This window comes from Bos javanicus, chromosome 1 (assembly GCF_032452875.1).
Source record: "Bos javanicus breed banteng chromosome 1, ARS-OSU_banteng_1.0, whole genome shotgun sequence".
NCBI classification, from domain to species: Eukaryota; Metazoa; Chordata; class Mammalia; order Artiodactyla; family Bovidae; genus Bos; species Bos javanicus.
This window is the reverse complement of record NC_083868.1, coordinates 57,504,230-57,519,622: the sequence shown is the minus strand read 5'-3', so window position 1 is coordinate 57,519,622 and position 15,393 is coordinate 57,504,230. Positions and strand designations below refer to the sequence as shown.

Below are 15,393 nucleotides of genomic sequence, written 5' to 3'. Positions count from 1 at the left end.
AGACGGACCTTTGTTGCCAAAGTAATGTCTCTGCTTTTGAATATGCTATCTAGGTTGGTCATAACGGTCCTTCCAAGGAGTAAGCGTCTTTTAATTTCATGGCTGCAGTCACCATCTACAGTGATTTTGGATACACATATAGCTGATTGACTTTATTGTACAGCAGAAACTAATACAATATTGTAAAGCAATAATACCCCAATGATAATAATAAAGAACAGTCCTGTGTCTTTCAGAAATGGACCTGCCTTGGTGTTTCTGTTGTACTCAGTCACTGGCTAGGAAGCAGAACCTCATGGCACAAATAGGGTGATCAATCTCAGTGTGCAGAACCTGGGGCTTTTAGTCAATTACAACCCTTATATTTGTAAATCTACAAGGTATGCCACCTGTCTTTTCCATGTAAACCCCCTAGTCCCTCCTGGAAGAACAAGTTCATGGCTTCAGACCCTAACATTTTGCTGAGATCTGAAGCTGCAGGCACATCAAAGCATGTGCACGCCCACAAAAGCAGAAGATGAAACAATTTTGCAGAGCAATGATGCATGCATAAACTGGTTTCCTGACAAAAACAATGAAATAAACATACAAAAATGGCATAAAAATAGAAGCATATACAAATATAGCACACACAGGTGCCTAAGGAGAAGTCTTCTCTCTCCCTGCCCATGCTTCAAGGATACAAGTAAACAAGACCTAAGCAATCTATACAATTCATCTGAGTGGGAGGAAAGAAAGGAAAACACAATTATCAGGATCCTAGTTTTGTGCTCCTGTGGCTATGGTAAGTGGTTTCATGTTTGTTAAAATATGTTACTATTTTTGTCTCTTATTGAATACTTCATGACAAGGTTCCAGGTAAGTCTAATGATTCCTGCTTTACAGAGGAAATAATGGGACTCAAAGAGATAATAGATTCAGAATTAAGTAACTTGTCAAAGGACACACATCTAGTAAATAACAGAATCAGAATACATTTTAAGTCTACCAATACAGAAGTAAGGAGAGCAGGGTGTTTGGGTGTATTGCATGTATATATACTTTTTGATTGCAAGGAATTTTTTTTCCCCAAAGCATCTTCAATCTTTTGCAGCCAAAGGTATTTTATACCATCCACCTCATAGTATGAGACTGGTTCTCTCATCAAATGGACACTTTAAAGAGCCAAGGGGAGGAGCTCGATATCAAGTCAGCACCCTTGCCCATCTCAGGAGTGGTGGCAATAACTGTGATCCTTTTCTGTATTCCACTGTCAGTAAGTGACCCCTGCCTTGTTTACCCATCCAGCCCTCCAGTCATGCTGTGAATACACAACTTCTATACTTTGACCTCTTCCAGGCTTTTGGAGGATTACAGCTCTTTCCCTGAGGGACAGGCCCAGTAGAGAGACCCTTTTTACATCTCCTGTTCTCAAGCCTCTAGTTCTTTTTGCCTTTCATTTCTGTGGCCTCTTTATGAAGCTGATCCATCCTTGTAAAATTTCTGGAATTCAGACCTTCTTTAAGCTGTTACATTTCTTCTCCTCTAATCAAAGCTTTTCAGTCCCATTCTCTGTGCAACGATGACTGCTATTAGCAAATAAGCATTTTCAACTTGTTCCACCATTTTATTAATACAGGGCTTACTGGTATTCATCTTGTCCAAAGGAACACCTATCTTTGGTTCAGAAATAATTATTGATACAAGTTACTGATCACTTTGCATACATTACCTCAGTTAGCCAACATAACAGATATTACCATCTGTGTTCTAAGAACAGAAAATGGAGATGTAGAACAGATTTAGTTCTCTGGAAGCAGACATCAAAATAGACTACAGATCAACATCTGTGAAAGAAAGGTGGTGGAAGGGAGATCGGGCAGAGAAAGACGTCAAACTGTAAGCCTGACGTAATCTTAGCTGTGTCAGCTGGGAGCTCTCAGTCAAGTATTGGCCATCAGCATCCCATGTGGAGTCAATATGGCTGGCCATTTATACACTTTCCTTGTTCCATCACTGGATGCAGGCTGTTATGGGAAAGCATGAGCTTGTACAAGGGGAATCTCAGCTGAGCAGATCCTGGAGGAGTATACACCTGGATGCTCTCTCTTAAGAGCAAATCTGTCCTTGAAAAGAAATCTGAGTGGTGTGTCTGTGTCTACCGCAGGCTCTCAGAATCTGGGAAATGTATTAGAGAATCTGCAGCTAGTAAGTGGCAAAGATTTGACAGCAAGTCTTTTGTGACTCAAAAGTCCATGCTCCCTGATAACTTATAATTGGTTTACAAATATTTATCCAAACTGGTTATATCAGAATCACCTTTAAAATAGAGATTTCTTTAAAACATGAATATTTGGCTCTAAAGACTCCAGCTCTGGAGGTACAAAGAGCCAGTCATTCTGATAAAAGTCACAAATAGATATCTTTTTAAAAATACATTAGGTGTTACACAATTTTTTTCCAAATTTTATCTAATTAGCATAGACATTTTTATATGAAAAAATCTTTAGGGAATCATGAAGGTTTTAGCTGAGATAAACAACATTTTTAGAACTTCTTTCTGATTTGGGATAATATTCTGAGATCCTTGGCCTTGTGGCTTACGTCTTTTGACTTCTGGGACAATTTTAAAGGCACAATGAGCTTCCCTCAGCTGTTATAGGTCATTTGTATTCCACCTTAAGCATGGGGAAGAAAGCTGTGTAAACATTACATAAATATTTTGCAGGATGTTTACTCCAGTAATGGAAGTACTAAGAAGCTACATGTAGTTTCTCTGGGTTACAGTGTGGTGGTTGAAATGCCTGAATATTTAAGTCTCAACCGTAAAGGCTGATATGAGGAAAGTGCAGTGCTGGTTGACTGAGCTCTTTAAAATCAGGAAAAGTGATTTTTCATCTTTGGGCCTCCAGCCATTCACAGTGTCTATCTGAATCAGTGAATACATGATAACTGTCTTTTAACCTCAGTATTGGTGATTTAGCCACTAAGTCATGTCAGACTCTTTGCAACCCCTGTTGTCCAAGGTTCCTCTGTCCATGGGATTTCCCAGGACAGAATCCTGGAATGGGTTGCCATTTCCTTCTCCAGGGGATCTTCCCAACCCAGGAACTGAACCTGCATCTATTGCATGGCAGGCAGATTCTTTACTGTCTGAGCCACCAGGGAAGCTCTTAAGTTAACCTTTAACCTTAAGTACTTAAAGTCATGAAATTTGGCCTTGGAAGAAAATCACCAGCCTCTCAGACAAAGACTTACAACATCAACTTTTGTCAATGACCACATATGTCACAAATCTAGATTTTTAACTTGGAATCTCAAATGAGTGAATTTAACTATCTTCTATTATTAGAAGTGGAGTTGACAAAAATGGTTCCACATTGATCCTGAGCTATCTGATCTTGAACTTTTCCATTTCTTCCTTTATTGTTTCTATTCTATTTAATTCAGATAGTAGCCATATGAAGAATGTTGAAATTGGAAGTTTCCTTTAGTTGATATTCAAGATGTTATTTAGCTCAAAACTTGCATATTTAGAGAAAACATGTAGCCAATACTAATGATGATCTCATCCCATTGATATTTATCTACAGACTGAAGACAGTTGCCTTTCCTTCCTTTGTTGAGGCAGGGTTTCTTATCACTCATTTTTCTGCATAACCTCAGATGAATCTCCACTGGCCTAATGACAAGAAGCATTCTCATCTTTTTATGACATGATGTTTGGGAAGATAAATCTAAAATTTCTAACATAAAAGAAGTTTCATAATCACAAACTGTCAAAAGGGGGAAAATATATACTTATCATAGGTAGTTTTTACCATGAATTTTCTGACCTTGGTTTGATTAAAATCTCAACCTAAATATTTCACCAATATAAATTTCTTTAGAATTTAATTGTTCATTTCACTGAACTTTGAATGAGAAAAACCCCAATGTGAGGCAAAAAGGCTGACACAAAAGGTGTATTTAAGGACTGAGCTGCTTTACGGATCGAAGCATTTGAAACTGAACAGTCAATTTGACAAGAAGCAAAAACCACAGAACAGAGTACCACCTAGTCTTTGTTTTGTTTCACAAAATATTTGGGCTCTTCTTACTGTCCTCTCCCACCTCCTCTCTCTTTATTTATTTTATAGATGTCATTGAAGCAGATAACCTGATCCAACTCTGAAAGATTCAGGGGAGAAAGGGAAGCTTTCTACCTGAACATCCCTGATATAAACAGGAAATGAAGGCATCACTCACCGTGCTTGGAACTGGGAAATTGTTCTGGGGCTTCTTCCTAATTCCTCATGTAGGCATTTGGAGTATCAATGGTAAGACACCGACTTCTTATATATTTCTCAGGGGATGTTGGAAGCAATGTTCTCCCTTGCTGATCTTAGTAGGATATAGTGTTTATGCTTAGTGGATAATGGTAGATGAAATCAAGGAGTTGGATTTGCTCACTGAAGACATGGTAGAAAGAACATAGACCAAATTAGAAAATAGTATTTAAGTCAGAGTTTGGCTGGTTTTCTTAAAAACATATATAGACCAAATTAGAAAACAGTATTTAAGTCAGAGTTTGGCTGGTTTTCTTAAAAACATATTCTGATCGTAAGAACAGAGAACTGGGCAAATGCTATAAATAGTTCAGTACAAATTTATCACTATACTAGTAAAAGTGTTCTGGATGCTATGCTGTTGGTGAATAAATAGCTTCTTCTTTTCAAACTGAGACTAGAGGAGTGTTCGTTAGGTGTTGGATAACTGGGATTATACATGACTCCATGGTTACTCTGGAATGGTGGTTTAGTCGCTAAGTCATGTCTGACTCTTGCAACCTCATGTACAGTAGCTTGCCAGGCTCCTCTGCCCATGGGGTTCTCTGGGCAAGAATACTGGAGTGGTTGCCGTTTCCTTTTCTAGAGGATCTTCCAGACCCAGGAATTGAACCTGGGTTTCCTGTGTTGCAGGCATATGGCTAAATAAAATCTCCTTAATTGCTTCATGGGGCATGTGCCTTGAGAATACTGAATGAGACAATGCTGAGAAATATGGGATCAGTGCATTCTGTCGCTGCTTTTATTATATTGAAGGTAAAAGGTGTCATGTGATATAGAAAACAGCTTAAAATCTGCATTGATGTTTGGCCAGTTTTGCAAAAATTTTATACAAGTGAAAAAGTGATGAGTTCACTTGCTCCTTTACTTTGTCAGAGATGCGCATATATTATAAAGAGGGAGGGGCTATGAAAGACAACAGACGTTCTTAATTTCCTGGTTTCGAATAGCCTGCCTTATCCCCACAAGCACATACTCTTATAAGTTTCAAATCAGAAAATATGGTCACTGAAATCCTTTAGCATGTCATCTTCAGTTCTGAAACTGTGTTTTGGAATTTGTCTTCACGATACCAGGATGGCACACAAACAGCTGCAAAATTAAAAAATCCCCTTCTCTTAAGCGTTTTTATGTGTGTAAGTATTTGGTATTAAGGGGCTTCCCAAGTGTGCAGTGGTAAAGAATCCACCTGCAATGCAGGAGACTCAGATTCAATCCCTGGGTCAAGAAGATTCCCTAGAGGAAGAAATGGCAACCCACTCCAGTATTCTTGTCTGGAGAATGCCATGGATGGAGGAGCCTGGTGGGCTACAGTCCACGGAGTCGCAAAAGAGTCGGACACAACTGAGCACAACAACAACAAAGCTGGTGTTGTGCTGATGACAAGTTTAGATGGCCGGCTGTATTTTTCACTTTAGTTACAACTGAGGTTTAAATATTACTAAAGAGAAGTTTGAAGGATGTGCAGTGCTGTATCACACAGGGAGTTCAACTCTGCTCCTCCTTTCAATATGTGTCAGCACTGGGTTCATTCACTGGCTCTGCCATTTTCTGCATGACCTTGATTTAGTTTCTTATCCTCTCTTATCCTTAGTTTCCTCACTTGTAAAATAGAGATAATAATAATTTACCTAAATTATGGGGCTATTGTGAAGACTACAGATACAAAAGGTAAAGTGCATAGCATAGTAAACTCACACAATAAAAGTTTGATAAGAGTTGGACACAACTTAGTGACTAAACCACAAACATTAATGCTATTTTTGCTAATATTCTTTATACCAAACAACCCACAGAATATTCAAATAAATGGGAAACAAGTTTTAACATTATCATTTAAAATAGTTGAGGTTTTGAAGCTAAAAATAGAATGAATAAATGAAGTATATTGTACAAAATATTTAGCCCAAAGTATAGTGACTCGAATTATTTGAACAATAAAACAGAAAGCCTTGGACAAAGGATTAGCCAGATAGCTTATATATGTTTTTGGATTGCAGCATTACTTGAATTAAATTAGGGATATAGGTTGTTGAGGGGTTTCCCAGGTGGCACTAGACTCAGTGGATATGAGTTTGAGCAAACTCAGGGAGATAGTGAAGGATAGGGAAGCCTGGCGTGCTGCCGTCCATGGGGTCACAAAGAGTAGGACACTACTCAGTGACTGAATAACAACGATATAGGCTGGTGAGATTTGTACTCCTGACAGCTGATGACTCTATTCCTTTAAACCTCATTTAGTTTAACCTTTATATCTTAGGGATTTCCTGTGATGCAGTTACTGAATTCTTTACACAGGCACAAAGTTTCAAAGTCTTTAAGAATAGTTTTAAAATAATGTTTCCTTTCCACTTCAAAGCAATGTGAGGTATGTGTATATCTTCTTAGGAATGTGGCTGCATCAATAATAAGGTTGTGAAAAAGGTAATGTTCTCTACAAACTTCCTGTTGAAGGTCCTCCTTCATAGTGAAAGAATTCTTGCTTGCATTTTGTGTTTCTCAAAAAAAGTTAGGGGGAGCTTTGTCCCTTTGTATCTGGCATATGATTTCTGTCTGAATGAAAGTAATAGAAGTGTTAGCATATATACATGGACAGATGGGCTGATTATGCTGGCAAGAACAAGGCTCCAAGTGGAGATGCTCTTGTCAGTAGCCTGCCCCATCCTCAGTGAGTGACTCCAGCTGAGAGGCCCTGGACCACTTGATGCTCAACTTATTCAATTTGAGCATCAACCAAGGATTCCAGCATCAAGCAGCCAGCAGCACTGCAGTTAATGTCTGGCTACTGTGTAGACTATACACGTTCTGAATAAAGGCAGGAGGAAATCTTGAATCTGTACTCCACCTCCCTCCCAGATTGTGTTTCTCCAGTATGAGCAGACCATATCCTTGGGTCAGAGCAGAAACGCTGGGGCAAAAAGTGCTTGGAATCTCTCATTCCTTCATATGCTGGTTTTGTAACACAGTGTCTTTATCAGACTTATTTATCTGGATATGCTTATTTGTTCCTCTTGAAATACACATGTTTTATGCCAGAAATAGAGCTTAACCTTCTGCCAAATGCCTGTATATTGTTATCACTAAAGTGCCTGCTATAAGATATGACTGACTTATATGTAAATGTCTAGGAATACATTCTGCAGCTACAGGATTTCCTGGATTAAGGTTTGAAAAGACTAATTCCTGTGTTAATCACAGCCTTGAATAGACTTTTATAACACTGAACTCTTTAATTAATTATTACTTCCTCTGTCCCACTATCAAAATTTCCTCTATTGTAATATTGAAGTCAGTTTATCTTACTTCTCTGAGACTTTCCAACTTAATTTCCATCATTTGTGAGTTTCACCTTTACTTACATTTTAGAGTTGTTGAAAGAAAAATATTCACAGACATTTGTAACCAGGTTCAAAAATGAAACCAATCTTGCTTTTTTTCTTGGAAAGGCAATGATAAAGCAGGTAGGATCATTCCAGATTACTAGATTACTCTCCCATCTCTGCCATTTACTGCTTCTCTGATTATAACCTCTCTGGTTCTCTTTCCTCATCTAAATGATGGGGACAACAATGATATTGAACTTATAGGGATGTTGTTAGTAGTAAGTGAATTAATTCTATGAAACTGTTAAAATAGTACTTGAAGTTTATTCGCTAAAATTACACAGTAAGTGCTGTGTACGTTTACTGATAATGGTTTAGTTTTCTTTTTTCCCCCATTTAGTACAAAACTTTATTAGCCTGATAGTCTCCTTAAAGCAGTATTGGGAGATCATCTCTCATTTGAGGTTTACAAAAACTTGTCTATATACAACTCTTTTTACCAAAAAATATTATTTATGTATTTGGCTGAGCTGGCTTTAGTTGCAGCTTGTGGGGTCTTTTTCTTTTTAGTTGTGGCTTGTGTGATCTGGAGCTCCCCAGGTGGTGCAGTGGTAAATAATCTGCCTGCCAATGCAGGGATGCAGGTTTGATCCCTGGGTCAGGAAGATCCCCTGGAGAAGGGAAATCCCATGGACAGGAGAGAGGAGCCGGTGGGCTACAGTCCATGGGGGTCTCAAAGAGTCAGATACCACTGAGCAACTGAGCACACACATGTGAGATCTATTCCATGACTAGGGATGGAACTCGGGCCCCCTGCTTTGGGAGGATGGAGTCTTAGCTTCTGGACCATCAGAGAAGTCACTATAAACAACTCTTGATATCATTATCTCCTTGGTTATGGACTCTGATTTCCATGCTTCTCAATGGAAGAAATTATTTGTTTGCCTGTGTACACGTGCAGGGGAATCATGTTAGTATGCACAGAATCTAAACATGTACCATATGAGGTTCACATTAAACACAGACAGGGAGAGTGATAGAGGGGCCATCTAGACAGTCATGGGGAAACATTAGGCTTGTCTGGTAGAGCTCTCTTCTTTTCTCATTCCTGATAACCACATTTATAAGCATAACATGGAACTTGAATATATCACAAACAACCCATTGTCCAGAAGTGGCTATGAGGAGGGCTGGGACATTTAGATTCTAGCTGGGTGGTGATTATCCTATTTCTTTTTGTTCTGTGATATTAGGAGAATTAATATTGGAGGACCATTGGCAGTTTCTGCCCACACTGATAATGCTAAGTATCTTCTAGGGCTTTGAGAATACCAATGAATCTCAGCAGTAGAATATCTTAGGAAGGTGAGGAAGTATCTACAAAAGAAGTAGAGACGGACTTGCCTTGTGTCCTTCCAATAGCACAAAATGGAAGGATGGTTACTCTGAACATCATACATAGCCACTCAAACACTGAAGGCAATATTTAGAAATATTCATGTTGGTTTCTTATAAAATGCCTAAGGTTCTCTTGAATGCTACTGTTCACAGCTTCTAAGGTATGCTCTAGGCTTTTCCTGTCCTGCTTTTTTCCCTAAGGTCACTGTGAGCAAGGTGGAAGGCCTAGCATCTCTGAAGGATTGGCCCAGCTATGCCAGAGTCTTCCTTGCCCAGAACTATCCTCTAAATTGTCAACAAGAATCATTTTTCTGTAGGGTCTATCGAACTGGCTAGACACTTTTGGTATTCCAGAGAGGTGATTACACACGGGCTAACACACTGTCCACCAGATACTCATCTTCATCATATAGGACAGGCAGAACTCTGCAAGACTGGAGTGAATCCTCTGGCCTGGGGAGACAAAGACATGACCAGTAGGGCGGAGTCACAGGGAGGTCATTTGTTACTTGGTGGAAATGTAATGAAGAAATACTCAGAGAAAGCATGAGAAAGCACCCAGAACAAAGTTTTTTTTTTTTTACTTCCTAGTTTTGACCAAGACTGGCCTTCTTCATTAGTATAATTCTGAAGAATTTCATGTCTCATATAGACGGTAAAGAATCTGCCTGCAATACAGGAGACCTTAGTTTGATCCCTGGCTTGGGAAGATCCCCTGAAGGAGGAAATGGCTACCCACTCCAGTATTCTTGCCTGGAGAATTCCACGGACAGGGGTAGCCTGGCAAGCTATAGTCTGTGGGGTCACAAGGAGTCGGACACGACTGAGTGACTAACACACACATAGAAGGGCATTTTTCTATGGAATAGAGCCCTTTTTCTATCTCTATAACGTTTATTTGGCTGGTGAATATACAGATCACTGCTGATCTCCAAAAGAAGTTGGAAGTGAATGTTCAGAGCAGAGGCACTTGGGGCAGGCACTGTGGGTTTCCACCTGGCCTCTGCTGCCCACAGGCCTTGTGCCCTTGGACAATTACTCAACTGCTGTGTCACTTCGCCGAATTCATCCTATCCAAAAAATAGTAATGCCTGGCACTTATTATTATGTGTTGTGAACCAGCCACAGTGCCAACGACCTTCCTGTGTGTTCCCATGTGCTTTCACAGCTACTCTTCTAGATAAGAGCTTGTGCCTTGGAGCTAGCCAGGCCTGGGTTCAAGTCTCAGTCCTGGCTCTGACTCCCGCCAGCTGGGGACCTTAAGTAAGTGGCTTCACTTCTCTACACTTGGTTTCTCCCACTTAAGATAAAGATAATAATATATACTATAACTACCTTATAAAATTGCTTTGAGGATCAAAAGAAACTATGTATGGTATGTAATAAGAACTCAAAAATATTAGTCATATCCCTGTTTTCCTTCTGTTGGGAGCACCTAGGATGGCTTCATAGTACTTTGATAATGTGAAATATGATGCAATTGTGGGCAAGTGGCAGTGAAGATGAGGCAGTGATTCTGAAGACTGATTTTCCAAATGTGATAAACTATCTGACCCAATGATCACTGAAGTTCTCTGCTTGTCCTATTCTTTAATATCTCAGGAAAAGGAAATAGTGCAGGCACTTTGTATACTTTGCTGTTTGACAAAGCTGTGGCAGATACTAGAATGACTGTATCAAGTCAAAAAAATTTCAGAATTATGGCAAACTAGATAAAACCAAGAGCTATATGGCTTAAAATCTTAGATTGCTCAATACGACTGAATTAAAGAGATAGACTTCAAACTATTCTCCAAAGTAATCACATAACATTATGAGAAATTCTAGCCCTAGAAGAAATTGTTTCAAAATGTGGTCTATAAATACCACATGAAAGAAAACTTAAAGTTTTCACATACCATTTTAAGAAGATTTTAAGAAGAATATAGTAATAGAAAATGAGTGTGAAAATTCTCTCTATTCATTTCATGGTCTTTGGTTTTTAAGTAAAGGGAATAAATATGAATTCATACCATACGTATTCTTGGGGTGAAGTTCATTCTTTCCAGTTCCATTTTTGCTAAAGGAATTTTACATCTTCTAAGTCTGTGTGTGACTATGTGTGGTGTATTTGTGTTTAGACAAGGACGGATTGCCTATCCCTAAGGCAACCAGTATCAGACAATATGCACAGAAAAGGGAAAAAATCTTGAACTATTTTTTCATACTACTTCTATGTCTGTGACCTCTATTATATTACATCTTGTTTGTCAGGTAAAAATGTGTGAATCTTTCATCTCACCATGGGAACTGAGATAAGCAAATCTTCATTGCGTCCCTGAAATCAAGCCGCAGGGTTTTCCATTAACAAAGATCATCCTTTAAAATAGAGTTTCTGATTTTAACAATGGATGTGTGCATCACCCTTATTCAAATTTCCCCAGATATTCCCAGCACTTCTAGAAATATCTGACTTGTGGTATGGGTCTGTTTACCACAGAGTTAAAATAATAAGTTTAATCAACACTACATAATACAACATTAAATTAGTGGTTTCTGCATGCAATGGAATTCCCCTCCCCTCAACGCAAGTCACCACATTTCTGGTTTTGTGAGCCAGCTTGTGATGGGAAGTAGGTCATGTGGGCTTCCTGATGCTGTGCATGAGATTCCTTAAGGCTGTCTGGGTGGATGTTTTTCCAGGATCTTTGATGTGTGATTACATGGCAGCTGTTGCTATGTGTGGATTGGCCTTGCTCTGCCCTAAGTCCTGGAGGAGGAAATGGCAACCCACTCCAGTATTCTTGCCTGGGAAATCTCACGGACAGAGGAGCCTGGTGGGCTGCAGTCCATGAGGTTGCAAAAGAGTTGGACTTAACTGCTAAAAAACAACAACATGCTCAAGTCACTGTGTCATGGGACCCCCTAAACCACACCAGTTTGCAAGGGAGAGGCACCTGTTTCCCTTCCTTATTAGTACCCATCTCTCTGCTCCACCCCTCTGCACTCTAAAGCAAGAAAGATCATACTACCAGCATCCTCTGAAGGCCTGTTTCTTCCTGAGTCTGAAGACTAATCTTCTTCTGAGGCCTCCCCATCACATATCTGAAGTTTTTGTTAGTTGTTTTTCTACCACAGTACCTTCTGATAGAAGCTAAAATCCTGGTTCATGTAAGGGAAAATTATTGGCATATTGTAAGTGTCATGGGCTTCCCAGGTGATGTTAGTAGTAAAGAACCTGCTTGCCAATGCAGGAGACATAAGAGACTTGAGCTTGATCCCTGGGTTGAGAAGATCCCCTGGAGAAGGGCATGGGAACCCACTTCAGTATTCTTGGCTGGATAATCCCATGGACAGAGAAGCCTAGCCAGCTACAGTCCATAGAGCCACAAAGAGTCGGACACGACTGAAGTGACTTAGCATGCACACATACTTGTCACAGTCATTTTAGCTTTTAAAAAAATTATTTATGTACATATTTATGGTCAACTCTAACACCACCTTAGGTCAAATTAAGGTACTCAGGCTTCATTACTGTCATTTTACTGTCATTCATTTATTTCAGTGAATGTAACTATTTTGAATTTTCCATAAATGTAAAAATTTTTCAATAGAGAGGTTAAAATCTGTCGGGGTTTTCCTCATGGGAATAGTTATAATCAAGGTATATAATCTTTAAAAATAAGAAATAACTGTATTTCATTTAAGATTCATAACCATAAACCTCTTTTTTTCTTAGTTGTTATTGAGTTTTACAGATTACTTACTCTCTTCCGCCCCTTATGGTATTTACACCTGTGGCTAGGCTTGCTTAGCTGGAAGATATTGGGCCATCCAGTTTTTTGTGGTTGGCATGCCTCTCTAATTGGTTGGTCTAGGTATCTGGATGACCACAGAGTGTCATTTCTTAAATATTTTGAGTTTCACCCCAAATGGACATAAATCAGGCCTTTCTACACTACATACTTATAAGATCTAGTTTTTCTTTCATGCTTAGGTTATAACCACTAAAGCATATGTTGAGATGCATATATCCTTCACCTTGACATTTTGAGTCCACATACCAAAGGATTCAGGGCTTCCCTGGTAGCTCAGATGGTAAAGAATCTGTCTGCAATGCAGGAGACCTGGGTTTGATCCCTGGGTTGGGAAGATCGCCTGGAGAAGGGAATGGCAATCCACTCCAGTGTTCTTGCCTGAAGAATTCCATGGACAGAGGAGCCTGGTGGGCTACAGTCCATGAGGCTGCAGAGTTGGACAGGACTGAGGGACTAAGCACGCACACTCTGAGGACTCAGCTGTGTCTGTTCTGTGTCCTTAGTGCACAGACAGCATAGAGTTGTGAGCAGGGGATTTTTCTCTTCATGAAGCTCTCTCTGTTCAGTCTCAGGGTACATCCTGCTTCTCACTTTCATACTTTTTCTAAGGCCATCTCCTTTTGCTATCCTTGGGAAGCAGAAGATCTCCTTTTGCCATCCCTGGGAAGATGGGAAGATCAGAAGACCGAAGCATAAACACTTATTTAACTATAATACAGTAAGGCATGTCACGCAAAATAGCATGGGGCATTTGGTGTGGCATCAAGTGGATGTGGGTTACTAGAGTGTGTTGTGTAAGGGAGGGGAATAAGTTCGCATAAAGAAGCAGGGGATAAATGCCATTTGATGAAGGCTGGACATTTTTAAGTAGGTACTGAAGACTCTCTATGGGGTTTCAGGCAAAAAAAAAATCGTGCAATTGACTTTAAATTTTAAGAATATAAACTGTGACGGTAATGTGGAGAATGAATTTGGTTGCGGAAGGGGAAAAAGGTCAAGTTTGGAATGCAGAAGGCTAGTTGTTAAGCTGTGACAATAATCCTCATGAAGTAGAATGAGACCCAAATTAAGGCAGTGGCATAAAAACAAATTCAAAAGATATTTTTTATGCTGAATTAACTTAACTTGGTGGCTGATAGAATGGGGCAGGGGACAAGGATGGCACCCAGGCTCCAGCCACGTGATTAGGTAGACAGTGATATTATACTGCAATAATGGAAAGGGCACCAGAACTGCCCTAGGGTAAGATTTGGAGGCAGAGAAGATTCAACCTCCTCCTTGAAGTTTTCTCTGATAGTCCAGACAGAAAGGCTTTCTCCCTCTAAGAGATCTGAAAATTCTGAGAGATTATATCTTGTCAAAATTTAAAGAAAAAAAATCATATTGGAAAACTGAAGAGCCAGGTGAAGCTCTTTCTGTATCCCCTTAGCACTAGAAACTGTTCCATTACTAAATAATCATGAACAGTGTGATGTCCACACTCCTGGGACATGAGCAATAAGGGAGTACATTATCTGTACAGAGTTTTAAAACAAAGAACAAAAGTCAGTCTACTTTTAATGACCACATACCAGCAATTCTGAACAATATCAGTGATAAAATATTTCCTCCACACCCAAATATTTTGGTCTAAGTTCTGAATAATTACTATGGTTACTCCTGAGTTTTAGTAATATGTATGTAAGTTTCAAATGAGTACATTTTTCAGTACTTTCCCTTTGATAAATATTGCATCTACATGAAAGTTAACTTAGAAAACATCCCTGTTAGAGAGTTGGCCCTGCACACATACAAATTCAGCTATGTATGGGCTTCCCTGGTGGCTCAGTAGTAAAGACCCCATCTGCAATGCAGGAGGTGCAGGAGCTATGGGGTTCAATCTCTGGGTTGGAAAGATCCCCTGGAGTAGGGCATAGCAACCCTGTAAGAATCCCAGTATTCTTGCCTGGAGTAACCCATGAACAGAGGAGCCTGGTGGGCTACAGTCCATGGAGTCACAAAGAGTCGGACATAACTGAATCGACTTAGCATGCACACAGGCATGTTCACTTCAAGAGTAAATTCATAATGTTCAGAATTACTTGAGCTTGCTTTAGGCATGGTTTGTGTCTCAAACCCCTGTAGTACTACATATTTCTGCATTAAAACAGTAGATTTTAAATAAGCAATAATATCATAGTGATTACAGAGACAAGGAAACACAATGTAAAGTTCCATTTCTTTTGTTCCATGTAAATATTTTGAATATTTGTTTAAAATTCAAAACAATGAAACAAAACACAGGCTGTGAGGTGCAATATTTTTTCATGCATGAACTAAAGTTTATATCTGAAATGTTTTAAATTGAAATGCTTTATTGACTAATAGCTATATAGTTATAGATTTATATTTTATAATCTTTAAAGTGTTGTTTTAAAATTAAAGAATGAATCAAGAAAATAAAACTTTATGATAGTAGTAGTGGTACAGTATAGTAATTGTTTATATTATATTTTTTATAGAACTTTAAAAACTTTAAAAACTGGAAAATTACTTATATAAACCACAATATCAGGCTACAACTAAAGG

At 39.1% G+C, this 15,393-nt stretch overlaps 1 protein-coding gene across 2 annotated transcripts in view; it reads left to right on the top strand.

Moving 5' to 3' along the window:
- The first annotated feature begins 644 nt into the window (after positions 1–644).
- BTLA (B and T lymphocyte associated) overlaps positions 645–15,393 on the top strand; it is a 38,737-nt gene continuing 23,988 nt past the window's right edge. For both annotated transcript variants that reach the window (XM_061393104.1, XM_061393093.1), the window contains exons 1-2: positions 645–784; positions 4,119–4,298. In XM_061393104.1, the coding sequence (XP_061249088.1) occupies positions 4,211–4,298 (88 nt within the window). In that variant the 5' untranslated portion in view covers positions 645–784; positions 4,119–4,210. The remainder of the gene's footprint in view (positions 785–4,118; positions 4,299–15,393) is intronic.